Raw genomic sequence first — 27,579 nt, 5'->3', positions numbered from 1 at the left:
TATTTTAACAAGGTATTTTATTAGAAATGTCAGAAACAACACTGTTTCGGAAATGATATCCGATTCAGAGAAAAGGGAAGGCAGCTTTTATACCCTGCTATACTCTGTATGGTGGAGCATGTTAGTACCAGTCTGTATAGTATACTATCATGTTTCTTAGGGTTTTTTTTAACCACAATGAGTGTTTGATATGAATGACTAACATGAATTAGACAGCACACACTAAAAGGTCTGAAATAACCCATTATTATGTGGTGTACGCAGGGAGAAGAACAAAAAACACTTAGCTCTAATTAGATACCATTGTATTGGATTCTCTAATCTGTACCACCGACGATACGACACCCACTTGTTCTCTTTCTGTAGCCTACCACTATGACGTCTGACTGACTGGATGATAATATTATATATTTCTCTGATACAAGAAACATATATAGTTTAAAAAAAAAATAGAAACAGACAGAAAATGTAATATAAAGTAACTCCATTGGGCATCACAATAAAATAACTGACTAGATGTTGGGTTAGTTAGTGTTCTGGGGGAAAAGTACATGAATAGCAGACTGATCTTACAATTCATACTGATCTGGGACCAAACATTTAGCTAGTAGGCAACAACTGATGTTTTCTTTTGTTTTTACAATAATTGACCAACTAGTGTCATAAAAAGGCTATACTGCAGATCATTCTCTGCACATAGTCACTTTCCTGTACAAAGCTCTTGGTTTTCAATATAAAAAGGAGAAAGAGGTATTCTCTTTTGGTTGTTCACTCCCATGTATAGCATCAGTTGAATACTGTTGAGCAAAACTGGGTTCATATAGTACTTGTGTTGATGATGCTCAGTGGTTAACATGGCGTCGGTCTGAGTCTCAGGCTGCGCTGGACACAGCCAGCTTCTTCAGGTGGTCCATGAACACCTGGAGACTGACGTCATCTGTCAGGATCGGAGCACCTGACTCCTACACACAGAGAGGAGGAGAGTGGGATTCAGTTATGGGCAATTCCACAGCAATCATTGGTTTGGAATTTCCCTTATATAATCTTGGAAACTAGTTACACCTTTCTCCACACACAAAAAAGTGGGAGGACGACACTCATTTGTTCCGACTTTAAACTGACAACAAGTAGGAGTAGTAGAAAAATGATGAGTCAAGAAGAAGAGTAGAATTGTGTGTCTCAAGTGTGACTGTGACTGTGTCCATGTAACAATCCAGAAGGTTCCACATGTCCACTACCTTCTGTGTGTCTCCTCTAATAAGCAGTAGTAGCAGCTGTAAGCCTTGAAAACCAAGTGCAGGGACTCTTTCTCTCATTAGTGCTAACACACACATAATTACACACATACAATACACACCATTCAAAATAGGCAAAATGCTCTTCCTTAACATAAAACCATACAAATAACACCATCCTTAGAAATGTGTACTTTTTATTTACAGTATCTTCTAGTTCCTGGGCAAATGACAGTAGAAAATGAAGTCTTACCTGGCCCCATGCATACATATTGTTGTGGGTTTGTGATGGGTTTACTTTAGATAGCAGGAAACGAGCCTAGAACACAACAAGAACATCAATACAGGAGGTTCAATAGATGTCACAGTTGACATTCTAAGAAATGTGTGTGTGTGTACGTACACACCTGTGATCCGCCATGCTCTGTGTCTATGTAGCGGGGCATAGGGAAGCGGCTGTGGAGGATCTCCTGGGCGTCGTCCACAGGAGCCTGCAGCAGGTGGCGGAAGTTCTCGTACTCTGGCAACTCCTGGTAGCCTGCCTTACGCCACTGAGAGACAGTCTGATGGATAGACAGAGAAAGGGTTACAGAGAGACAGGGGGAGGGATGGCGAGGGAGAGAAAGAACGAGAGAGGGAACGGGAACAGTCAGTGCGGTCCTGAAGACATGAAGAGTTACATTTAGACCTTTACAGAGCTGAGAAATTAGAGACAAGTCTAAAGGAGCAGATTGGTTTTGCTTGACTTCAATAGCAATACCTGACATAGGATTTGATTTCAATAGGAAACACAGTCGCTCTCTTCATAACAGTGCGTCTCACTGGACTCTTGGCCATTGAACCCCACTCTGACATTACATTGAAGATCTGTCTGTATTGATCTCTCACCCGCTGCTCACCCATTTATTCACAAATGTCAAATAAGTACAAAAGTATCTGGCCGCAACCAGAAAGGAAATCAGTCTAGTGTTACGATAGAATCACTTGATAGAGAGAGCCACCTCTCTCCGAGTGTATAGATCGTAGCTGTGTGAGTGGTGAGACCATGAGGATGACATGGAGGGTCGTGTCCTGTCACTGATGAGGACAGTTTTGAAGTAGTCTGTGAATGGGCATGTTGCTTATGATTTGATGACTGATGAATGTACCTCTCCATGGTAGATGAGTATCTGGAAGAAGGTGTCCATGAGAAGGATGCGATCAGGAAGGATACTGCTGCTGTCCAGCAACACAGGCTAGGAGAAAAGAAAAAAACGTTTACACCACCTTCAAATTCTACAATAAGGAGGATGCTAAACACAGGCTAAAAGGCGAGAAAGGAGATACTGTTTTAAACCACTGCCCTCCAAACTATATGGTATCCTTCTAACTCAGCTCCAATCAATAATGCTGTTTCAAGATTAAACCAGGTTTGTTGAGGATTAGAGGGGTGGGGGTTTAATCCCAGACACTGATAGGAACGTCACAATATTGGCATTTTTCCTTCCAAAACAAGCTCTCATGGTCACAACACACCAACCCCAAACTCAGGTACAAAAAATACGAAGATGGATGATCTTGACAGACAGGTAGAAATATATCTTCTATCTTTTATAGTGTGGTGGCCATTTTAAAGGACACAGAAACAGTGCAGAAAGAAACAGTGGCTCTGTTTATACTTGACGCCATCTGCTTGACAAGGGGCAAAGACATGGAGGAGAATATTACTCTTTCAATGTTTAACAGGCAGGAGCGGACAGAGTCAAGACTGAAAACATTACAACTGCATCCCAAATGGCATCCCATATGGTAGGCCCTGGTCAAAAGTAGTGCACTGTATAGGGACTAGGTGCCATTTGAGAGGCACTTTCGTCTATTAATCAAAAAAAATAAACAGCTGAAGCACTGTGTCTCCTGGTTACATGCATTACATCTGATACAGAGCCAGATGACAAGGCTCAGTCCCAAATGGCACACTATTTCCAACATAGCGCACCATCTTTGACTAGAGGACCATTGGCCCTGGTCAAAAGTAGTGGACTACAGATATCAGATTGCCATTTGGGACTTAACCCCCTACACTCGATGTCTGCTCCCACGGCGAAATTGAATTAGCATAATGAAAAAAATCTGTCAGTTTAAGCTAGAGATATATTTTTTTTGTTGCACAGGGTGGGTTTGTCTGACCATGATAGAGCCCAAAAATCGGTATTCTCATGAAAACGTCTGTACCGTCGGAACTATTATGACCCCTCTCTGTCATGGAAAGATGAGACTCTCACGAAGGTGTTCTCCGTTTTGCACTGCAACCCCAACAAGCAGTACCAGTCAAAAGTTTGGACACACCTACTCATTCAAGGGGTTTTCCTTTATTTGTACTATGTTCAACATTGTAGTACATTGTCAGAACTCTGACGAAGGCCGTGAGGCCGATACGTAATGTTATTAAAGATCAGTGATAATATCAAGAGCAGTGTGCGGTTTCCTTTTCATTCAGGTGTACCTTGTTAAAAGTACATTTGTGGAATTTCTTTCCTTCTTAATGCATTTGAGCCAATCAGTTGTGTTGTGACAAGGTAGGGTTGGTATACAGAAGATAGCCCTATTTGGTAAAAGACCAAGTCCATATTATGGCAAGAACAGCTCAAATAAGCAAAGAGAAACGACAGTCCATCGTTACTTTAAAGACATGAAGGTCAGTCAATCTGGAAAATTTCTAAAACTTTGAAAGTTTCTTCCAGTGCAGTCGCAAAAACAATCAAGCGCGGTGACGAAACTGTCTAATGAGGACCGCTGCAGGAAAGGAAGACCCAGAGTTACCACTGCTGCAGAGGATAAATTCATTCGAGTTACCAGCCTCAGAAATTGCAGCTCAAATAAATGCTTCAGTGAGTTCAAGTAACAGACATCTCAACATCAACTGTTCAGAGGAGACTGCGTTAATCAGTCCTTCATGGTCGAATTGCTGCAAAGAAACCACTACTAGGAAAAGGAAATGGGGATACCTAGTCAGTTGTACAACTGAATGTGTCTTCCGCATTTAACCCAACCCTCCATAGTCGACATCCGTGTCTTTGGCAGTGGGTTAACTGCCTTGCTCAGGCGCAGAACGACAGATTCAAGGACACCAATAAGAAGAAAAGACTTGCTTGGGCCAAGAAACACAAGCAATGGACATTAGACCGGTGGAAATCTGTCCTTTTGGTCTGATGAGTCCAAATGTGAGATTTTTGGTTCCAACTGCCGTGTCTTTGTGAGACGCAGAGTAGGTGAACGGATGATCTCCGCATGTGTGGTTCCCACCATGAAGCGTGGAGGATGTGTGATGGTGTTTTGCTGGTGACACCGTCTGTGATTTATTAATAATTCAAGGGACACTTAACCAGCATAGCTACCACAGCATTCTGCAGCAATGATTCCATAGGTGTTATTTCATAGTTTTGATGTCTTCACTATTATTCTACAATGTAGAAAATAGTAAAAACAAAGAAAGACCCTTGAATGAGTAGGCGTTCTAAAACTTTTGATTGGTAGTATATATATATATATAAATAATCTCAAAAATAAAGGGAACACTTAAACAACACAATGTAACTCCAAGTCAATCACACTTCTGTGAAATCAAACTGTCCACTTAGGAAGCAACACTGATTGACAATATATTTCACATGCTGTTGTGCAAATGGAATAGACAACAGGTGGAAATTATAGGCAATTAGCAAGACACCCCCAATAAAGGAGTGGTTCTGCAGGTGGGGACCACAGACCACTTCTCAGTTCCTATGCTTCCTGGCTGATGTTTTGGTCACTTTTGAATGCTGGCGGTGCGTTCACTCTAGTGGTAGCATGAGACGGAGTCTACAACCCACACAAGTGGCTCAGGTAATGCAGCTCATCCAGGATGGCACATCAATGCGAGCTGTGGCAAGAAGGTTTGCTGTGTCTGTCAGCGTAGTGTCCAGAGCATGGAGGCGCTACCAGGAGACAGGCCAGTACATCAGGAGACGTGGAGGAGGCCATAGGAGGGCAACAACCCAGCAGCAGGACCGCTACCTCCGCCTTTGTGCAAGGAAGAGCAGGAGGAGCACTGCCAGAGCCCTGCAAAATGACCTCCGGCAGGCCACAAATGTGCATGTGTCTGCTCAAACGGTCAGAAACAGACTCCATGAGGGTGGTATGAGGGCCCGACGTCCACAGGTGGGGGTTGTGCTTACAGCCCAACACCGTGCAGGACGTTTGGCATTTGCCAGAGAACACCAAGATTGGCAAATTCGCCACTGGCGCCCTGTGCTCTTCACAGATGAAAGCAGGTTCACAATGAGCACGTGACAGACGTGACAGTCTGGAGATGCCGTGGAGAACGTTCTGCTGCCTGCAACATCCTCCAGCATGACCGGTTTGGCGGTGGGTCAGTCATGGTGTAGGGTGGCATTTCTTTGGGGACTGCACAGCCCTCCATGTGCTCGCCAGAGGTAGCCTGACTGCCATTTGGTAGCGAGATGAGATCCTCAGACCCCTTGTGAGACCATATGCTGCTGCGGTTGGCCCTGGGTTCCTCCTAATGCAAGACAATGCTAGACCTCATGTGGCTGGAGTGTGTCAGCAGTTCCTGCAAGAGGAAGGCATTGATGCTATGGACTGGACCGCCCATTCCCCAGACCTGAATCCAATTGAGCACATCTGGGACATCATGTCTCGCTCCATCCACCAACGCCACGTTGCAACACAGACTGTCCAGGAGTTGGCGGATGCTTTAGTCCAGGTCTGGGAGGAGATCCCTCAGGAGACCATCCGCCACCTCATCAGGAGCATGGCCAGGCGTTGTAGGGAGGTCATACAGGCACGTGGAGGCCACACACACACTACTGAGCCTCATTTTGACTTGTTTTGAGGACATTACATCAAAGTTGGATCAGCCTGTAGTGTGGTTTTCCACTTTAATTTTGAGTGTGACTCCAAATCCAGACCTCCATGGGTTGATAAATTGGATTTCCATTGATTATTTTTTGTGTGATTTTGTTGTCAGCACATTCAACTATGTAAAGAAAAAAGTATGTAATAAGATTATTTCATTCATTCAGATCTAGGATGTGTTATTTTAGTGTTCCCTTTATTTTTTTGAGCAGTATATATATATATATATATATATATATATATATATATATATATATATATATATATATTAGTTTTTATATACCTTAAGCGGTCCTAAAATTCTAAATCAAATAGCTAAATGATCATTGGTAATAGCTAAATGATCTCTCCCCCGGCTTAGACTCTTAAGGATTAACCACTTAAATAACTTACCCTTTTCAGAGAGATGTGTACTACGCTGTCTGTCTGTAAGGTGTTAAAATCCACACTGTCGATATTTGCACTGAAAGGAGCGCTGGTCCAGAACACACTACTGTACTCACACACTACACTCACATCATTAACAACATAACCTCAAGCTTATCTGTAAGAAAAGGACCAAGGTATTAGTGCTCTCACTCTGTTGACCTAGGCAACACAGCTAAGCCTGCAGAATGTGAGTGGGAGGGAGGCGAGAAAGTCAGAGATTGAGGTCTTGACATTTAATACGTAAGAAGACTAGCTCGTACAGTAAGCCAAAGCATCCATGATTTATGTTTATAAAGAGGAAGGAAAGCAAATTTCATTTTTCAATAGAAATAAAAATGTGTCTCCGTGTGTTCGTCTCCGTGTCTCCCCCCGTCCCCGCGTGTCCCCCGTCCCTGTGTGTCCCCGTGTCTGTCCCCCCCTCCCTGTGTGTCTCCGTCTCCGTGTCTCCCCCCGTGTCTTCCCCCATCCCCATGTGTCCCCCCCCTCCCCGTGTGTCTCCGTCCCCATGTGTGTGTCTCCGTGTGTGTGTCTGTCCCCGTGTCCCCCGTCTCGTGTCCGTGTCCCCCGTCTGTGTGCCCGTGCGCCCCCCGTCCCGTCTGTGCCCCCCGTCCCGTCTGTGCCCCCCGTCCCGTCTGTGCCCGTGCGCCCCCCGTCCCGTCTGTGCCCCCCCGTCCCGTCTGTGCGTGTCAGGTCTTACCTCTGGGGGCCCGTTGAAGGAGTAGGCGTAGAGAATGGGTTGTATCATGATGAGAGACTGGGTCAGGTCCTGACGCATGAACTGGTGTCTGTAGTATGAGCTCTCATCTGGGCTGTTGTTGAACACTTGCAGGAAAGGAGATCTTCTTAGGTGGAACATAAACTGAGGGACAAAGGAAAAGCTATAATGTGCCTTTTAAAATACTCTTTAACCTGTTATGGCTAGGGGGCAGTATTTTCACGGCCGGATAAAAAAACGTACCCGATTTAATCTGATTATTACTCCTGCCCAGAAACTAGAATATGCATATAATTATTAGCTTTGGATAGAAAACACTCCAAAGTTTCTAAAACTGTTTGAATGGTGTCTGAGTATAACAGAACTCATTTGGCAGGCCAAAACCTGAGAAGATTCCATGCAGGAAGTGCCCTGTCTGACCATTTCTTGCCCTTCTTGATTATCTCTATCCATTACAAGGGATCTCTGCTGTTACGTGACACTTCCTACGGCTCCCATGGGCTCTCAGAAGGCGGCAAAAAGCTGAATCGTGGCTTTGCAGGCTCTGGCTGAAAAAAAGTAGCGCGTTTGGATAGTGGCTGGTTACAGTACTGTGAGACTCAGGCTCGTGCCCGAGTCGACCCCATGCTTTATTTTCTTTCGTCTGTTTACCTAAACGCAGATTCCCGGTCGGAATATTATTGCTTTTTTACGAGAAAAATGGCATAAAAATGTATTTTAAACAGCGGTTGACATGCTTCGAAGTACGGTAATGGAATATTTAGAAATCTTTTGTCACGAAATGCGCCATGCTCGTGACCCTTATTTACACTTCGGATAGTGTCTTGAACGCACGAACAAAACGCCTTTATTTGGATATAACAATGGATTATTTTGAACCAAACCAACATTTGTTATTGAAGTAGCAGTCCTGGGAGTGCATTCTGACGAAGAACACCAAAGGGATTCAAACTTTTCTAATAGTAAATCGGAGTTTGGTCAGGGCTAAACTTGGTGGGTGTCTAAATAGCTAGCCGTGATGGCTGGGCTATCTACTCAGAATATTGTAAAATGTGCTTTCACCGAAAAGCTATTTTAAAATCGGACATATCGAGTGCATAGAGGAGTTCTGTATCTATAATTCTTAAAATAATTGTTATGTTTTTTGTGAACGTTTATCGTGAGTAATTTAGTAAATTCACCGGAGGTTTGCGGGGGGTATGCTAGTTCTGAACGTCACATGCTAATGTAAAAAGCTGGTTTTTGATATAAATATGAACTTGATTGAACAAAACATGCATGTATTGTATAACATAATGTCCTAGGGTTGTCATCTGATGAAGATCATCAAAGGTTAGTGCTGCATTTAGCTGTCTTCTGGGTTTTTGTGACATTATATGCTAGCTTGAAAAATGGGTGTCTGATTATTTCTGGCTGGGTACTCTGCTGACATAATCTAATGTTTTGCTTTCGCTGTAAAGCCTTTTTGAAATCGGACAGTGTGGTTCGATAAAGGAGAGTCTCGTCTTTAAAATGCTGGAAAATAGTCATATGTTTGAAAAATTGAAGTTTTTGTATTTTTGAGGAATTTGTAATTCGCGCCACGCCTATCATTGGATATTGGAGCAGGTGTTCCGCTAGCGGAACGTCTAGATGTAAGAGGTTATTAAATTAAGCCCAAAACATTACTTTAAAATGAAGATGTTAGCTCAAAGATATTTATCATACATTTGTGTACTAGCTACAACTGTCGTTCCACTAAAGAGCTAACCAGCCTCTCAGCCCATGATCACTTACCTGGGGATAGAGAGAAAAGGTTTCTGAGAAGCGGAAAGAGTTGGGATCATCCTTATGATAATCTCCAAACTTCTGACACTAGAACAGAGAGGAAAAAAAGCAATTTAAACCCATTATAAACCCTGCCTGCCACTGAGTCCACACTTCAAAATGTCACACTTAATCCCACAATTTCCATGTGCCTGCTAGCCTGGAAATTGCTACTTTGCTCTGTCTTGGTCTTACCAGCCGGATGAGCTGCCTGTCCAGCCAGCGAAGCACGTCAGGGCCTTCCTCGGTCTCAGCGCGGTACACAGCCAGTCTAGCCATCAGGATGGCTGAGGCCTCCTGGTCAAATGATGCTGCAATACTCTGGATCTGGGTACCTGCATCTGCCCAGCTGAGGTGGGGAAGAGAGTGAGGAGAGAGCTCAAGAGAGAAACAACCTACATAAGCATTGTCGATCATTTGACACACTTATGTTTTTGTTTAGGTTCTCCTCCACAATGAAAAAGTTATACCAACAGAATCTCTACCATAGATTTTATGTAGAAATTAGTTAAGGGACATTACGTCAGATGTTACGGTTCTGGTTGCCTTGGCATTGAAAAGCCCTTTGCCATAATAAAGCCGGTAAATGAAATCCCATACTGTAATTTAAGTGTAGATAAATTGAACTGATCTTTTAAAACAGCCTGGGAAAGACTATCTACACACATTTTATCTCGCTACTGCCCTGTCACATGTTAAGCATTGTAGCTAAATAAAGGTTAAATAAAATAAATAAAACACATCTCATGCTAACAAACATGAAGTGCAACAATGATCATAACCCATTGAGAGTCTTTACAGTAGTCACATGACCGACAAGGCTCAGTCAGTGTCTTCTAAATACACGTTTGACACTAACAACCAAGACCATCTCCTCCTCTGATCAGGGGAGAAGTCAACACAACAACCACTTTACCCCTACCGTGTTGCTATGGAAACAAGGTGAGCTTGCAGATGCAGCTCCATAGTGGAATGAAAAGTGGCAGATAAACCTTAAAAAGTCCAGCAGTTACTTTGAAAAGAAGATGTGCTCTTAATGATGAATCAAATCCATATGTTTGTGTAAGTTTTGATCTGAAGTGAGACAAATCTGTAAAGTGTGTGTGTGTGTGTGTGTGTGTGACATACATACACTTACTTTCTGGCGGTGGTGGTGACTCGGATGCGTTTCTGCCCACTGGAGTGTTGGTACTGTGTGACGTACTGGACCGCCCCTCGGCCCCCCTGGGGAATAGGTGCATTATGCTACAAACAGAGACAAAAACAGTTAGGAAAGAATCATTAGAAAGTCATCCCATTACAAGTGCACATTCTATAAAAATGCTGTGATGATCATAAATGTAAATTACCCATCTATATAAGCAAATATACGTGGCTGTTGCCGGTGAGTTTTATTCAAATCATTTGCGTAACTGCTACGGTCTTATGGACAGCCAGAGAGGAATAACAACTTCCAGAAGAATTGAAAGAATTAGGTTATATGAGGGGGCTTAAAGCAGAAAGGCAATAATGAATGATTGGGCACTTAGATTGAATTAGAGGCACACTTCTTGCCAATTACCCCAACAACACTCCAGAGTCAAATGGCTCATTAACTGTGCGGCAGCCATTACAGTGGAGGAGAGGATATTGGATCTCAAGCTTCTGTTTACACAGGCAGCACAACTCTACACCCTCTCTCTCCCTCACAAGGCTGCGTATCTACACACCAGCTCCTTGACTGTTTGCCTCCGTACTTACACCATTAGGGCTGAATATTTCGGTTCTCATAGTCCTGCTGCTTGAGATAGGGGTGTGCCGGGCTGTTTCACCCTCCCTGCCTCAATCTGAGGTAGAGATGGTGTACAGTGAGGCAGAGAGGAGCTAGCTCAGCCCTTGGAAGGACAGCTAGAGGACTTGGAGGAGCCTCCCCTCCCAGAGCACAGCGGGAGACTGACACAACAACAACCAGTTCCCTGGAGCCCCCCCCCGAGGACCAGCCCACGACACACACAGGATAACGTGACTTCACACTTCAGCCTCAGTCAGTCAGCCAGCCAGTCGGGTCAGTGGGAGCTCATGGCCTGAACCAGGCAGGAGGAGAACGAGCAGCCAGGCAGCCCAGGGAGGACTTCTCTGGGGGTCGGGAGGATGCAGCCGGTGGCCCTGGTATACGCAGCTCTGATGGTGGTGTCCAGTCTGTTCTCTGTGTGTGGTAACGTGGTTCTACTTCTGGTGGTTCTTCTCAACAAGGAGCTCCACACCGAAACCTGGGCCCTGACCCTGAGCTTCTGCCTGAGTGACCTCGCCCTGGGTCTCTCAACCATCCCCTTCGGAGCCCACAACAGCCTGCTCAGGCCGCAGGGCTACCCCAGCGACGGGTACCTCTGCCAGGGCAGCGCCTTCCTCTACCTGCTCCTTCAGCTGGGCTCCATCCACTCCTTGACCTGGGCCACCATCGACAAGTTCACAGAGATCTGTTTCGCCCTGAGCTACAGCACCATCTGCACGGCCAGGAGGACCAGGGTGGTGCTGGTCCTGGTGTGGCTGTACGGCCTGATCAACGCAGCCTTGCCACTGCTGGGCTTCGGCCGCTACACCTACAGCAGCACCAGGTTCCTGTGTGCCCCCAGCTTCCAGCCAGACTACAGGGGCTTCAGTCTGCTCTTCATCGTGGTCGGGATCATAGCACCCATACTCATCATGTGCTCCATGTACGCGTACATTGTGTATATTGCGAGGAAACAGGTGCACCGAGGGACGTTTGTTTGCAACGACCAGCACTGTTTTTATGTCCCTGCTAAAAACTACTTCAGGAGCTCCATAGTGATGGTGGCAACTGTGGGTGAGTCTCATTGGTGGTTACATACCAGTTCTAACCTTGTGAATAGTACAGTGAAACTCTCGGTTTGTTGCTGTATTCAGACAAAGCAAGGCATTTGAGATATATTGCCATTCTGAGCACTGAGCAGATACACAGATTAAAAGCCTTTTATGTAGCAGATAACATTTTAAGGTCCATCAGTGACTGTTATTATTGACATTTTTCTGTAGGCTACATTTGTAACTGGTCAAATTCAGTCTCTTTGAAATTGTCAATGTGCTATAATAAAACAATAAGGCCCTAGGGGGTGTGATATATGGCCAATATACCACAGCTAGGTGCTGTTCTTAAGCACGACGCAACGCGGAGTGCCTGGACACAGCCCTTAACCGTGGTATATTGGCCATATATCACAACCCCCCGAAGTGCCTTATTGCTATTATAAACTGGTTACCAATGTAATTAGAAGATTAAAAATGCATGTTGTCATACCCGTGGTATACGGTCTGATATACCATGGCTGTCTACTAATCAGCATTCAGGGCTCAAACCACCCAGTTTATAATAACATGACACACTACAATAAGGTTAGTTATTTTTTTAAATAAATATTACACACACACACAAAAAAAAAAAAAAAAAAAAAACACACACACTAAATAGACTTCTTCATATCAACATGTAATGTTACCGGAATTAATCTAATAACGCATTTCAATAAGATTACTCTTGACTCGCTCTTATAATATTTTTTTTACATAATTACTCTAATAATCTCCCATGTCAGTGTTCCTGCTGGTGTGCTGGCTGCCTTACATCGCCACCTGTTTCTATGAGACGTTTAGTGGCCATGAACCGCCGGCAGCAACCTCAGCCGTAGCCACCTGGCTCGTCCTCTTCACCTCCGCACTCAACCCATGGATCAACTCCATGACGCAGACGTAAGTAATAGAGCAATAGCCCCAAACAAACAGTCACAGAAATATAAAGAGTCATTTCAATGCCAAGAAGAATCAGGCTCAATCTTATGAAGCTGTTACACCTCGATATAAAGCCTCTCAATATCCTTGTGGCCCATCAATTGCCACATGAAACCAAAATCAGAGGGAATTGATTAATGATCAACTCCATGAGCCAGATATAAGGAATTGCCAATAGCCCAAACAGTCATTCAATAATATACTGTCATTCTCCCTTATTCAAAAAATATTAAGACTAGTCCAATTTCCCCCCATATCTCCATATCTCAAGAATAAGGCTCAATCTTGTGCAGATGATATAACGTAATAATATGAAGGCCCTCAATAGCCACTTGAAACCAAAGTCAGAGCGAATTGAGAAGCTAGCTCCAATACATTTCTAAATGAAAGCTGCTGAGAGGTGAAATAGCTGAGAGCTTGAGATGATGAAATGAGCTTCTCAGTATGGGAGCAGAGCTGTTTCTGGCTGCACTACAGATGCTATATGGTTAATGGTGGCTTATTTTCCTCTCTCTCTGATTCAATCTCCATCTATTTCTCCCCCCCCCCCCCCTCTACATCTTGCTCTCTCCATTCCTCTCGATCCCTCTCAGGCGGTACAGAGCGGCTCTGCGGAAAAGCTTGAATAAAATACGACAGCTGCGTCAGCAGCAGCTGAAGAACTCCCCCCCACAGAGCACCGCCATCCAACTGGACGTAGTGGGCCATAATCACCCCATCTCCAAGCCATCACTCTGGTCAGATGACTCCAAGCCAGGTTCACCAGAGACTAGATCCATGTCGAAGGTGACCATGGAGGATAGTAAAGACACTGGGGACAGTAAGGGCATTACACTGGACCAGGTCTGTCACTGTGGAACCATCTGTTAAAATTACTAGACTAACTACATACTTGATTTTATGGATCCCAGGACTCTCTGGAAAACAGTGGCAATTGTTACTATCCTGGCTAAATAAATACAAATCAATGAATTAAATGAAAGGTTGGGACTAATCAACAAGGGAGGACTATACCAAGGATCACTGTGGCGACAAGAGGCAACTGTCTCCTGTTTGACGAATGTGAGGTCATTGTGATCTTTAGTGACCATACACCAAGACTGACATAGCTATCCTATGTGTTCAGTTTCAGATGAAACAAGTTCGCTTACAACTTACACTGTCTGTTTGAACTACAATGTTAAACTACAATATTTGAATTACACTGCCGACTGTGCTAAACTGTTTATAGACAAACACTGTCAGAGATGATGTCACTCCGTTTACAGTCAATAAATATTAATCAAAACAAATAATACTGATTCATAAAATGTCAATTGTGTTCTTCCTTAATGAATATACCCTGGGCAACACTGAGTCTACAATCATTGACATCTAACTACCAGATTAAAATAACTGAAAATACTGGGTTAGAGTGAATGTGATCATCTCAACGACATTTCAGAACCATCTTGTGCTAGCTACTGTTGGTACACTTTATAAAGAGGCCATAGTGGTTTCATATACGAGCACACCATCTGGTGGCATAGTGATGCAACTGGCCAGTACAGCAGTAGAATATCATAGTCATAGAATAGCTAGTATGCCCTCTGGTGGTGCAATTCAATTATCTAAATCTTTAGCACAAGTGTAACATTTGCATTTTAGTCATTTAGCAGATGCTCTTGGCAAACATGGCTCCGTGGGCCGCCTAATCTCAGATTTGTGTGATATAAAACGACCACTCAGGATCCTTCCTTCTCACTCCTGATCACAACAGAATGCAAAACATGGCACTTGACAAGTAGCTCAGTGATCACAATTCAGAGTGAGTAATATGAACGCATACCTGATTGACCACCTCAAAGTACACTGCCAGAGTGGTGTTATGATCAAGACCACAGATCTTCCATTGAGAGGTGCCCCCTGTTCCAATTTCCTGTTAGGAAACAGACAGAAGTTTTCATAATCAGAATGACATTGTCCTAGAAGCGATCAGAATGGGATCTCCTTCGGTGGAAATTCAGGACACAACATTCTGGACAACTTATTTTACAAAAAAGGTTCAACCGGATAAAGGTATTATCCAAAACAAGATTACTGTACTGTTCTGCATATCTGCTCATGGATGTAGGTCATTTCCATTGAAAAGGACCCATGAGCACCAACATGTGAAGTTCATAGTAGCATGTCAAATGTAAAATAAGAGTATATTTGAGAAATTAAGGAATATACAGTGGGGAGAACAAGTATTTGATAACCTGCAAAATCGGCAGTGTTTCCTACTTACAAAGCATGTAGAGGTCTGTAATTTTTATCATAGGTACACTTCAACTGTGAGAGACGGAATCTAAAACAAAAATCCAGAAAATCCCATTGTATGATTTTTAAGTAAATAATTTGCATTTTATTGCATGACATAAGTATTTGATACTTCAGAAAAGCAGAACTTATTATTTGGTACAGAAACCTTTGTTTGCAATTACAGAGATCATACGTTTCCTGTAGTTCTTGATCAGGTTTGCACACACTGCAGTAGGGATTTTGGCCCACTCCTCCATACAGACCTTCTCCAGATCCTTCAGGTTTCGGGGCTGTCGCTGGGCAATACGGACTTTCAGCTCCCTCCAAAGATTTTCTATTGGGTTCAGGTCTGGAGACTGGCTAGGCCACTCCAGGACCTTGAGATGGTTCTTATGGAGCCACTCCTTAGTTGCCCTGGCTGTGTGTTTTGGGTCGTTGTCATGCTGGAAGACCCAGCCACGACCCATCTTCAATGCTCTTTCTGAGGATTAGGAGGTTGTTGGCCAAGATCTCGCGATACATGGCCCCATCCATCCTCCCCTCAATACGGTGCAGTCGTTCTGTCCCCTTTGCAGAAAAGCATCCCCAAAGAATGATGTTTCCACCTCCATGCTACACGGTTGGGATGGTGTTCTTGGGGTTGTACTCATCCTTCTTCTTCACAGCGAGTGGCGTTTAGACCAAAAAGCTCTATTTTTGTCTCATCAGACCACATGACCTTCTCCCATTCCTCCTCTGGATCATCCAGATGGTCATTGGCAAACTTCAGACGGGCCTGGACATGCGCTGGCTTGAGCAGGGGGACCTTGCGTGCGCTGCAGGATTTTAATCCATGACGGCGTAGTGTGTTACTAATGGTTTTCTTTGAGACTGTGGTCCCAGCTCTCTTCAGGTCATTGACCAGGTCCTGCCGTGTAGTTCTGGGCTAATCCCTCACCTTCCTCATGATCATTGATGCCCCACGAGGTGAGATCTTACATGGAGCCCCAGACCGAGGGTTATTGACCATCTTGAACTTCTTCCATTTTCTAATAATTGCGCCAACAGTTGTTGCCTTCTCACCAAGCTGCTTGCCTATTGTCCTGTAGCCCATCCCAGCCTTGTGCAGGTCTACAATTTCATCCCTGATGTCCTTACACAGCTCTCTGGTCTTGGCCATTGTGGAGAGGTTGGAGTCTGTTTGTTTGATTGAGTGTGTGGACAGGTGTCTTTTATACAGGTAACGAGTTAAAACAGGTGCAGTTAATACAGGTAATGAGTGGAGAACAGGAGGGCTTCTTAAAGAAAAACTAACAGGTCTGTGAGAGACGGAATTCTTACTGGTTGGTAGGTGATCAAATACTTATGTCATGCAATAAAATGCAAATTAATTACTTAAAAATCATACAATGTGATTTTCTGGATTTGTGTTTTAGATTCCCTCTCTCACAGTTGAAGTGTACCTATGATAAAAATTACAGACCTCTACATGCTTTGTAAGTAGGGAAACCTGCAAAATCGGCAGTGTATCAAATACTTGTTCTCCCCACTGTATATGTTTTCACCATTTCCATCTTAAAAAATTGGAATAAGCAAAGGCTTTGATTTCTTGTCAATAGATGGAAAAGGGGTCTTAGAAAACATTATCATAAAAAGGTATTAGAAATACATCAAAACACAATAATGTTGACGTAAAAGACCCCTGACACCGAATATCAACATTTATATTTAGGATCATTTTTTCTGCTTTCGGTAAGTTTAAGAAACATTTCCTTGTGCCTTGAAATATTACGAGATAAGAAGCTGTTGAAAGATACTAAATGTATTTTTCTCAGATGCCAGAACAGCGCTTTATTTATTGGGGCCTTGAATGTTTCGAGGGCTGTGTTAGCTAGTAAACTTTGTGCTGTCTTTAGTTTGGCTTGCAGGCAAAATCAATGACGGCCCTTTTAGGCTAAATACAGCTGCCAAAACATCTTATATTAACTAAGAAAACCACTGTACATGGTTAAAACATTTAGGGGTACATCTGGATCAGTAAAGGACTGGCAACATATGTTGCTTATGCAAGGACGAACACTGAACACACAAATAGTTCTGTGTTTTGTGCGCCAGTGTTATACAAATGTAACCAAGGTGAAACATAGTAACGTCAGAACGTTGCTTGGGAAATTACCCAAAGATGTGCTATGATTTCGATGCAAAAAATCTGAACTTCTAGGAAAAATAAATGAATATGCAACTTTCACAAGTTTTGAACCACAGTGTTCATATTCATAACATAACAATGTTGAAACGTTTCAGTTTGGTTTCCTGGGTCACGGAACAACAGACTTTTAGTGGGTGACCCTTGGACTATTTAGGAAACGTCGCCATGAAGAGACATTCATATCCATAATTATGCATTTCTGTGTAGTACAGATCAGGGACCCATGATGAAATTCCATTACATGGGGTGTAAATCCACTTCACCTAATGTATACTGAACAAAAATATAAAATGCAACAATTTAAGATTTTACTGAGTTACAGTTCATATACGGAAATTAGTCAATTGAAAAAAATGAATTAAGCCCTAATCTATGGATTTCATATGACTGGGAATACAGATACGCATCTGTTGGTCACAGAAACCTTAAAAATAAAAAGTCAGTATGTGGTGTGACTACCATTTGCCTCATGCAGCGTGACATCTCCTTCGCATAGAGTTGATCAGGCTGTTAATTGTGGCCTGTGGAATGTTGTTCCACTCCTCTTCAACGGTTGTGCATTAGTTGCTGGATATTGGCGGGAACTGGAACCCGCTGTTGTACATGCCAATCCAGAGCATCCCAAACGTGCTCAATGTGTGACATGTCTGGTGAGGATGCAGCCCATGAAAGAACTGGGACATTTTCAGCTTCCAAGAATTGTGTACAGATCCTTGCAATATTATCATGCTGAAACACGAGGTGATGGCGGCGGATGAATAGCACGACAATAGGCCTCAGGATCTCGTCATGGTATCTCTGTGCATTCATATTGTCATTGATAAAATACAATTGTGCTCGTTGTCCATAGCTTATGCATGCCCATACCATCAGCAAACCACTCGCCCACACGACGCCATACACTTGGTCTGAGGTTGTGAGGTCGGTTGGACGTACTGCCAAATTCTCTAAAACAACGTTGGAGGCAGTTTATGGTAGAGAAATTAAAACATTCAAATCTCTGGCAACAGTTCTGGTGGACATTCCTGCAGTCAGCATGTCAATTGCACGCTCCCTAAAAAACTTGAGACATCAGTGGCATTGTGCTGTGTGACAACTGCAAATTTTAGAGTGGCCTTTTACTGTCCCCAGCACAAGTTGCACCTGTGTCATGATCATGCTGCTTAATCACCTTGTTGATATGCCACACTTGTCAGGTGGATGGATTATCTTGGCAAAGGACAAATGCTCCCTAACAGGGATGTAAACAAATTTGTGCACAACATTTGAGATAAATGAGCTTTTTGTGCGTATGGAACATTTCTGGAATCTTTTATTTCAGCTCATGAAACATGGGACCAACACTTTACATGTTGTGTTTATATTTTTGTTCAGTGTAGTTCAATAACCAAAATAGATGGTTTTCAAAGTCAAGGTGTCAGCTGACACCCCATTCTTTCTGCAGACATCTTTATTCAGAGCAGATATTTAACAGAGTTTTGGGGAAAGGTGATCAAACTAAGGGAGATTTAACAGAAATTCTGTTAAAATGTGCATCTGTACAGTTCTTCCAGTAAATGTTTTCGTACCATTTTCAGTGTAAATTAATAAAAGTAGTCCTTCTACATTGATTTTCTAAAGTAAAAAAATATATATTCTTTGTTTGGCATACATTAAGAGTACCGTTACCGTGTAATTGCCCTGTAGAGTATTAGGGCACTGGTCTATGTATTTAACGTGGACTCACATTTTCAGATACACACGGTCCTTTGGCATTTAATGACACACATGGCCCGATGGCTCCTGAAATCTTGATCTCTCGAGATGTCTGAAATTAAGAAGGAGCGATGATATTACAACATACAGTTGAAGTCGGAAGTTTACATACACTTAGGTTGGAGTCATTAAAATGCATTTTTCAACCACTCCAAATTTCTTGTTAACCAACTATAGTTTTGGCAAGTCGGTTAGGACATCTACTTTGTGCATGACACAAGTCATTTTTCCAACAATTTTTTTACAGACAGATTATTTCACTGTATCACAATTCCAGTGGGTCAGAAATGTACATACACTAAGTTGACTGTGCCTTTAAACAGCTTGGAAAATTCCAGAAAATGATGTCATGGTTTTAGAAGCATCTGATAGGCTAACTGACATCATTTGAGTCAATTGGAGGTGTACCTGTGGATGCATTTCAAGGCCTACCTTCAAACTCAGTGCCTCTTGCTTGACATCATGGGAAAATCAAAAGAAATCAGCCAAGACCTCAGAAAATAAATTGTAGCCCTCCACAAGTCTGGTTCATCCTTGGGAGCAATTTCCAAACACCTGAAGGTACCACATTCATCTGTACAAACAATAGTACGCCAGTATAAACACCATGGGACCACGCAGCCGTCATACCACTCAGGAAGGAGACGTGTTCTGTCTCCTAGAGGTTAACATACTTTGGTGCAAAAAGTGCAAATCAATCCCAGAACAACAGCAAAGGACCTTGTGAAGATGCTGGAGGAAACAGGTACAAAAGTATCTATATCCACAGTAAAACGAGTCCTATAATCGACATAACCTGAAAGGAAGAAGCCACTGCTCCAAAACCGTCATTAAAAAAGCCAGACTACAGTTTGCAACTGCACATGGGGACAAAGATCGTACTTCTTGGAGAAATGTCCTCTGGTCTGATGAAACAAAAATACAACTGTTTGGCCATAATGACCATTGTTATGTTTGGAGGAAAAAGGGGGAGGCTTGCAAGCCAAAGAACACCATCCCAACCGTGAAGCACGGGCGTGGCATCATCATGTTGTGGGGGTGCTTTGCTTCAGGAGGGACTGGTGCACTTCACAAAACTGATGGCATCATGAAGACGGAAAAGTATGTGGATATATTGAAGCAACATCTCAAGACACCAGTCAGGAAGTTAAAGCTTGGTCGCAAATGGGTCTTCCAAATGGACAATGACCCCAAGCATACTTCCAAAGTTCTGGCAAAATGGCTTAAGGACATCAAAGTCAAGGTATTGGAGTGGCCATCACAAAGCCCTGACCTCAATCCCATAGAAAATGGGTGGGCAGAACTGAAAAAGCGTGTGCGAGTAAAGAAGCCTACAAACCTGACTCAGTTACACCAGCTCTGTCAGGAGGAATGGGCCAAAATTCACCCAACTTATTGTGGGAAGCTTGTGGAAGGCTACCCAAAACGTTTGATCCAAGTTAAACAATTTAAAGGCAATGCTACCAAATACTAATTGAGTGTATGTAAACTTCTGACCCACTGGGAATGTGATAAAATAAATAAAAGCTGTAATAAATAATTCTCTCTACTATTATTCTGACATTTCACATTCTTAAAATAAACTGGTGATCCTAATTGACCTAAGACAGATAATTTTTACTAGGATTAAATGTCAGGAATTGTGAAAAACTGAGATTAAATGTATTTGGCTAAGGTGTATGTAAACTTCCGACTTCAACTGTATTTGCATTTTGCGTACAATTCTATTTGGTGAAAAGGTTAAGAAATATGACATTTTCTATAACGTTTAATGGATCAAATCACCTATCAATGTGTCTCTGTTCCAATATCCAGACTTAGACACTATGTAAAATAAATATATTGTAGCGGTATGTTAGTGTGGATATTGGAACACAGTGGCGGCTTCTGAAATGGCACCCTATTCTCTATACAGTGCCTTCAGAAAGTATCAAAATCAAATCAATTTATATTGGTCACATACACGTGTTTAGCAGATGTTATTGCGGGTGTAGCGAAATGCTTGTATTCATACCCCTTGACTTATTCCACATTGTTTTGTTAGTCTGAATTCAAAATAGATTAAATATGTTTCTCACCAATCTACACACAAGACCCCATAATGACAAAGTGAAAACAGGTTTTTAGAAATGTTTGCAAATGTATTGAGAATGAAATACAGAAATATCTCATTTACATAAGTATTCACACCCCTTTGCTATGAGATGCTCCAAATTGAGCTCAGGTGCATCCAATTTCCTTTGATCATCCTTGAGATGTCACTACAACTGGATTGGAGTCCACTTGTGGCCAATTCAATTGTTTGGACATGATTTAGAAAGAAACACCTGTCTATATAAAAGGTCCCACAGTTGACAGTGCATGTCAGAGCAGAAACTATACCATGAAGTCCAAGGAACTGTCCGTAGACCTCAGAAATAGAATTGTCATGAGACATATCTGTGGAAGGGTATAAAACAATTTCTAGAGTGTTGAAAGTTTCCAAGAGCACAGTGGTCTCCATCATTGGGAAATGGAACAAATATTAAACTACCCAGACTGCCTAGAGCTGGCCGTCCGACCAATCTGTGCAACCGGACAAGAAGGACCTTGGTCAGGGAGGTGACCAAGTACCCAACGACCACTGACAGAACTACAGAGTTCCTTGCCTGAGATGGGAGAACCTGCCAGAAGGACAATCTCTGGTGAGGTGCTGTAATCTGGGCTTTATGGGAGTGGCCAGCCCAAAGCCACTCCTGAGAAAAAGGCACGTGAAAGACAAAAGCATAAGGCAAAATATTTTGTAGTCTTCTACAGAAAATACTCTTTGGCCTGAATGTAGAGCGCTATGTCTGGAGAAAACCAGGCATAGCTCATCACAGCCTGAATTCAAAATCGGTTAAATTGATATTTTCTCTCACCCATCTACACACAATACCCTATAAAGACAAAGTGAAAGCATGTTTAGACATTTTTGCAAATGCTGATAGACATAGCCAAGACAAATCAAAGCTGTAATCGCTGCAAAAGGTGTATCTACAAAGTATTGAATCAGGGTTGTGAATACTTATGTATTTATTTTCAATACATTTGCAAAAATATCTAAACATGTTTTCAGTTTGTCATTATAGGGTATTGTGTGTAGCTGGGTGAGAATTATTTTTATTCAATATATTTTGAATTCAGGCTATAACAAAATGTGGAACAAGTCAAGGGGTATGAAAACTTTCTGAAGGATTTGTATAGTGCACTACTGAGTAGTACACTCTATAAGCAGGGTACCACTTCAGATAGAGCCAGTCTGTGCAATGGTTCTACCTTTATCTCCAGAGTGCCTGCGAAGGCCATCTTGAAGGCTCCAGACACATCTTTGGTAAAAACCCTCTGGAAGGTTTGTTTGAATAGTGAGGTGGTGAAAGAGTCTGCCATCACCATGTAGCCTCTGCAAAAACATAGATACGCGAAGGTGTTCAACGATACATAGGGTGAATCTCAGAAGCTTTTCGTTGATTCCTCCCTCCTCAAAGCATCAGAGGAGAAGATCTGAGGTCAAACTCTCCTCTCACTATGGGAGAAGCCAGTGACTGACGTGTGTGTTCTGCATACCAAATGGCATTCTATTCCCTATATAGTGGGCTACTTTTGACCAGAGCCCTGGTCAAATGTAGTGCACTACATAGGGAATAGGGTGCTATTTCAGACACAAGTTCACCAAACAGAAAAAGAGTCCTCACCCAGTGTGATTGGAACAACACTTCATTTCCAGCAGTCCAGTCTGGTCCAGAGCGCATGCATAGATGTCTATGATGTGGCCATTGGTGGAAGCACGGCTCGCCAACGCCTCGTAATGCTGAAAATGAAAAAAAGGGTTTTTACACATATCCAAACTTTATACAGGAGCAGGACAAAAAGAGGATCCAATATAATATAGAGAATTAAGAAGTGCCCGTTTGTAATTTATGCAAAAAAAAAAAAAACACATCTAGCCATTAACTGGTTGTCTCACTTTAATGTGCTGTAAAAGACTACTTGAGCCTTTATCATCATTTACAGACAGTGGCAACAGACCTGAAAAAAGTTCAGATCATGGTAAACCCATCTAAATAACAGGCAAAGTCAAAAGGTTGAGACAAACTTACTTTGGTCCCCTTCTTCATGAACTTGGCATTGTCCTTCTCAATGTCATGCCAGGAGCGAATAGGGGCCTTCAGCTCATCTCCTACCACCATGCCTGGGCCCTGAGTGGCTGGCCCACCGATGAAGGTCATGATGCGTGCCCCAGTGTTAGGGAAGGTGCACTGGAAGAGGAATGGATGGTGGAAAAAAGGGACACTTTATTACAAAACATTTTGATGAAGCTAAGTAAACAATCAACCAAACACTGACTAAAGCCTGTAATCATGACCCCATTACCACAGCGTAATAGTTTTAAATGTTACAAATCCCACTTCATACAGCGGAACACAAGGAAATATGAATTTGAAGTAGTATGGGGAGGCTGATTTGACAAAACAGTAATATTGAAAATGGTGTCATTGAAATATGGACCATTCTATTTTAATCACAAATCCTATAGTTTTCTAAACCTTTAAAACACTTTGAAAGCGCTTGCTTGAGTCTGCCTGGGATGCCAGTTGGACAGAGTTTGCACTTTCGCTACTTTTTACATATATTATGTTTTATTTGTACCCCTTTTTCTCCCCAATTTCGTGGTATCCAATTGTTAGTTACAGTCTTGTCGCATCGCTGCAACTCCCGAGGCGAAGGTCGAGAGCCGTGCGTCCTCCGAAACACAACCAAGCCGCACTGCTTCTTGAATGCCCACTTAACCCGGAAGCCAGCCGCACCAATGTGTCGGAGGAAACACCGTACACCTGGCGACCGTGTCAACGTGCACTGCGCCCGGCCCGCCACAGGAGTTGCTTCTGCGCGATGGGACAAGGACATCCCTGCCGGTCAAACCCGGACGACGCTGGGACAGTTTTTATTTTATTTTATTTAACTAGGCAAGTCAGTTAAGAACAAATTCTTATTTACAATGACAGCCTAGGAACAGTGGGTTAACTGCCTTGTTCAGGGGTAAAACGACAGATTTTTACTTTGTCAGCTCGGGGATTCGATATAGCAACCTTTCGGTTACTGGCCCAACGCTCTAACCACTAGGCTACCTGTTGCCCCATGGGTCTCCCGGTCGCGGCCGGCTGCGACAGAGCCTGGATTCGAACCCAGAATCTCTAGTGGCACTGCCTTACACCACTGTGCCACTCGGGAGGCTGCCATTGGTGCAATTGTGCCAGGCAAAATCAATCAAGCCAAAGTGTTTGAAATATTTAAAATACTATTTGAACCAAGGTCTGCAGTGAGATAAGTTATATTTCTGTCCAGGTCTTACCTCCAGCAAGCCAACAGCGATAGACATGGCTGATCCTAACGAGCGGAGGGGCCGTTTTCCCTGAGTGACAGGCCAGGGATCTCTCTGCAGCTCTCCAAGCAGGTCTGTCAGGTTCATGTCAATATTCTGGATTGGCTGGAGGAATCTAAACAACAACAAAATGGAAATAAGTTCTAAATGAAGACTTTTTTGTGTCACCAAATTATTTTAGTATATGTACTGCCAAGTCAAAACAATGCTGTAGCTATGTAGAGTGGTTTGCCTGTTGGAGAGGGGGGCCTGTGGAGCTTGTGGACCCCGTCCTGCCTGTGCAGCAGTGGGCTTGGTCAAGCCCAGCATCTCCTGCAATTGTTTGGCATTGAGGTCTTTGGTTCCCCTGAAAACGTAGCTCTTGGAGATGCCCTCGCAGCCCAGCTCGTGGACTTGGATCATGCGTCCAAAGGTGATGAGGCCCACCAGGGCCGTAGGAGGCAGCAGGGACAGGGACATCTGTAAGGACTCTTTCAGAGCCTGCAGGTCCTCGTCCTCCATGCAGGTGTCCACCACATACAGGAAGACCAGCGGCATCAGGGGACCTCTCTGTGGGGGCCAGGGAAGGCAAACTCAGAGCCATGGCATTGCATGCTTGATTTTATGTTCTAAATGAGAACTAATGAATCTCTGTAGGAGAGATAATGGAGGTAGGTATGCAATTATCTGATATGCTGTTGAATCTTTACTAAAATGTATCAAAATGAAGGCCTATATCTAATTTAGATTCAATCAAAATACTGTATTTGTAATATATATATATAAATAAAATGTCCTTATTTTGAGTGATGGCTGGTTATCTAGGTAGCTGTGATCAAATGGAAACCTTACCTGGACCACATATTCAATGGTGGAGAATTGTGGCAGCAGCTCAGCTGGCTGGTTGACATCTGATATCCCAGCATAGGTAGGAGGAAACTGATTTCTCTGATAGCAGAAGTTGCAAGCCCACAGTTTGGCTCTGTAATCCACTTGGCTAGGTTGAGAGATCAATTGATAGAGTTCAAAGAGAGAAGGTCCAAACAGTTTAGGCTACAATTATTTTATCAGTGGGTTACATGTGAACCTTTTGAAGATTGACTAAGGATATGTTCAGTACAAATCACCTGACGACGACAGTTATAAATTCATAAGTATAAGTGAATGAGGAAGAGAGAACAGCGAATAATTTGCTTTAACTTTCCCCCCAATTCCCTGGTTTTCCAGGAAGTTACCCAGATTTTGCAACCCTATGTATAAGTAAGTGAATGAGGATTGTTGCCTCACTTACCAGAGAGGGTTGAGGACAGCGCGGCAGGTCACCCTGCTACACAGCACAGGCTCATACTGGATGGGGGGCAGTTCTGGCCGCTCTTTCAGGGGGGTGAACAGAGAGGCAACGGGGACCACCATGCGGGTGGCCTCCAGACGACTAGAGGGCCAGACATTCCAGCTGAAGCGCACCCCATCACGCTCCTCATTCTGTGCAATAAACTCCGGGAAGGTTGCCATAGCACCCTCCGAGAACTGCAGACAGAGGGAGGGAAAGGTGGGTCTGCGTGTTATTGCAATAGGCAATACATTTTATGGTCATGATTGCATTGGAAATTTCAACATAGCATGAATTATATAATAGTCCACTGCACTTTAATCAATTCCCCCCCCCCCCCCCTTCCTTTTTGTTATTTATTATTATTTATGTATTTTTTATGCACTTTGAGATTATTCTGTATAATGAAAATCACTTTACAAATGTAATAAATTATTATAATTGCCTGGCTTGGCTGTTTTTATTAGCCTAGTTATCTGTTCTGAGATATCCTTTAGGACTTTGAGCATAACGTTACACTCCAGCACACTTACTACCATTTGAATGTGTCATATCAAGGGGGCAGAGAAAATGCAGCCAAATATGAACCTATGGGGAATTCTGGATTACGTCTAACTGGGGCTAAACCGTGACCCACTTTTTCACCCACTGATCAAATCGGTTTAAAATAACTTACTTTGAAAACACACTCTGAATCTGAATAAATAGAAGGGTATACATAACGTTAGTTTAGTTGGCAAGTAAACTTATTGTCCTGAACCTTTGCTTTCTCCGGACACAACATTTGACCAGATGAGATTATCAGAGATGGAAATGATCACAAATCCTTATGTAGTTAGGCTAACAAAAAGGTATTTCAAAATTCAAACACTGACTGTATTGGGCTTTTTATCTAACTAGCAAACTGACCTGAATCAAATGAAATCAATGGTGAATCAATCAACAGGCTTTACAAACTGATGCTGGATTACAAGCAAAGCTGTTTTGATTGAATATACACAACAAGTCACTCCACCTACAACATTACTGTAGCTAGCTAAGTACTGTTAACGTTAAAGTTAGCTAGCGTGGTAGGTAGCTGGCTAGCTAACTAACTACATAACACGGGAACGCCAAAACCAAATGTCTAATGTTTCAGGGTGGATATCCTAGTTATAACAACTACAAAAATGTGCCAAAGTCAAAAGTGTTTTCACCATGGCATGTTAGCAAGCAGTACGTTAACTAGCTACGTCGCTAACTAAAGCACCGGCACCCGCGATGCCAATGCAATGTGTCAAACATGTTTTCACCCTGCTTCAACTGACAGCCAAACTACACTTTGTCAGTTAAGAAGAATTAGATTCAAATTACGAATAAATTGTGAAAACACATACATTAAAGATATTGCTAAGTCAACAGTTAAAGCAAATAGCAGAATATTTAGCTACCTGATATCCTCAGACGAGTTCCACACTGCTACTGGTGACAGTTAGTGAACAGCGCCCCGCACACAACGTAGGATGACAACGTAGCTAACAAAACATGGCTGCGGGAAGCAATGCCACGTCAAGAGGGTTTTGGCTAGAAGGGATACAGTTTGTCAGAATGTACTTTTTGTCGCAGGTTAGAATTTACGCAGCAGGTATGGATAAGTAACGTAGCAGGTTTGGAGAATTAGATCAATGTTAGGAAAAGGCTTAGGGGTAGCAAAAAAGCAAAACAAATAATTGTTCACGCCAATTTCACAAACTGAATCCCTTCCAGCCTAGACCCGTTAAGAAGCGTGTCCAATCATATCGA

The 27,579-nt window shown here is 42.9% G+C and overlaps 2 protein-coding genes across 3 annotated transcripts; one reads left to right on the top strand and one right to left on the bottom strand.

Moving 5' to 3' along the window:
* On the bottom strand, nucleotides 1-27,551 carry LOC106602077 (Sec23 homolog A, COPII coat complex component). 2 transcript variants are annotated; one of them, XM_045717665.2, is made up of 19 exons: nucleotides 27,228-27,551; nucleotides 26,474-26,493; nucleotides 25,759-25,994; nucleotides 25,320-25,464; nucleotides 24,721-25,037; nucleotides 24,459-24,603; nucleotides 23,206-23,364; nucleotides 22,801-22,916; nucleotides 22,385-22,508; nucleotides 19,059-19,139; nucleotides 14,690-14,779; nucleotides 10,217-10,323; nucleotides 9,274-9,427; nucleotides 9,049-9,126; nucleotides 7,255-7,416; nucleotides 2,384-2,470; nucleotides 1,643-1,798; nucleotides 1,489-1,554; nucleotides 1-962 (listed from the first exon to the last, which is right to left on the bottom strand). In XM_045717665.2, the coding sequence occupies exons 3-19, from the start codon at nucleotides 25,977-25,979 to the stop codon at nucleotides 873-875; spliced, it is 2,298 nt and encodes a 765-aa protein (XP_045573621.1). In that variant the 5' UTR covers nucleotides 25,980-25,994; nucleotides 26,474-26,493; nucleotides 27,228-27,551; the 3' UTR covers nucleotides 1-872. The 2 variants fall into 2 exon arrangements, with proteins under 2 accessions (XP_045573621.1, XP_014050031.1); XM_014194556.3 differs by lacking the exon at nucleotides 26,474-26,493 and having other exon boundaries at nucleotides 27,228-27,549.
* Nucleotides 11,209-14,199, top strand: LOC106602099 (adenosine receptor A3). Its single transcript, XM_014194567.3, has 3 exons — nucleotides 11,209-11,902; nucleotides 12,669-12,822; nucleotides 13,455-14,199. The coding sequence occupies exons 1-3, from the start codon at nucleotides 11,209-11,211 to the stop codon at nucleotides 13,729-13,731; spliced, it is 1,125 nt and encodes a 374-aa protein (XP_014050042.3). The 3' UTR covers nucleotides 13,732-14,199.
* Nucleotides 27,552-27,579: the final 28 nt, after the last annotated feature.

This window comes from Salmo salar, chromosome 01 (assembly GCF_965601325.2).
Source record: "Salmo salar chromosome 01, fSalSal1, whole genome shotgun sequence".
Taxonomy (NCBI): domain Eukaryota; kingdom Metazoa; phylum Chordata; class Actinopteri; order Salmoniformes; family Salmonidae; genus Salmo; species Salmo salar.
This window is presented reverse-complemented; position numbering and strand designations above follow the sequence as displayed.

Coding starts and splice junctions, on each gene's coding strand:
- LOC106602077 (XM_045717665.2), bottom strand. CDS start 25,979: ATGGCAACCTTCCCGGAGTTTATTGCACAGAATGAGGAGCGTGATGGG. Junction 22,917..23,205: donor TCATGAAGAAGGGGACCAAA/GTAAGTTTGTCT, acceptor TTTCATTTTCAG/CATTACGAGGCGTTGGCGAG. Junction 10,324..14,689: donor ACTTTGAGGTGGTCAATCAG/GTATGCGTTCAT, acceptor CTCTGTTTGTAG/CATAATGCACCTATTCCCCA.
- LOC106602099 (XM_014194567.3), top strand. CDS start 11,209: ATGCAGCCGGTGGCCCTGGTATACGCAGCTCTGATGGTGGTGTCCAGT. Junction 11,903..12,668: donor AGTGATGGTGGCAACTGTGG/GTGAGTCTCATT, acceptor CTCCCATGTCAG/TGTTCCTGCTGGTGTGCTGG. Junction 12,823..13,454: donor ATCAACTCCATGACGCAGAC/GTAAGTAATAGA, acceptor GATCCCTCTCAG/GCGGTACAGAGCGGCTCTGC.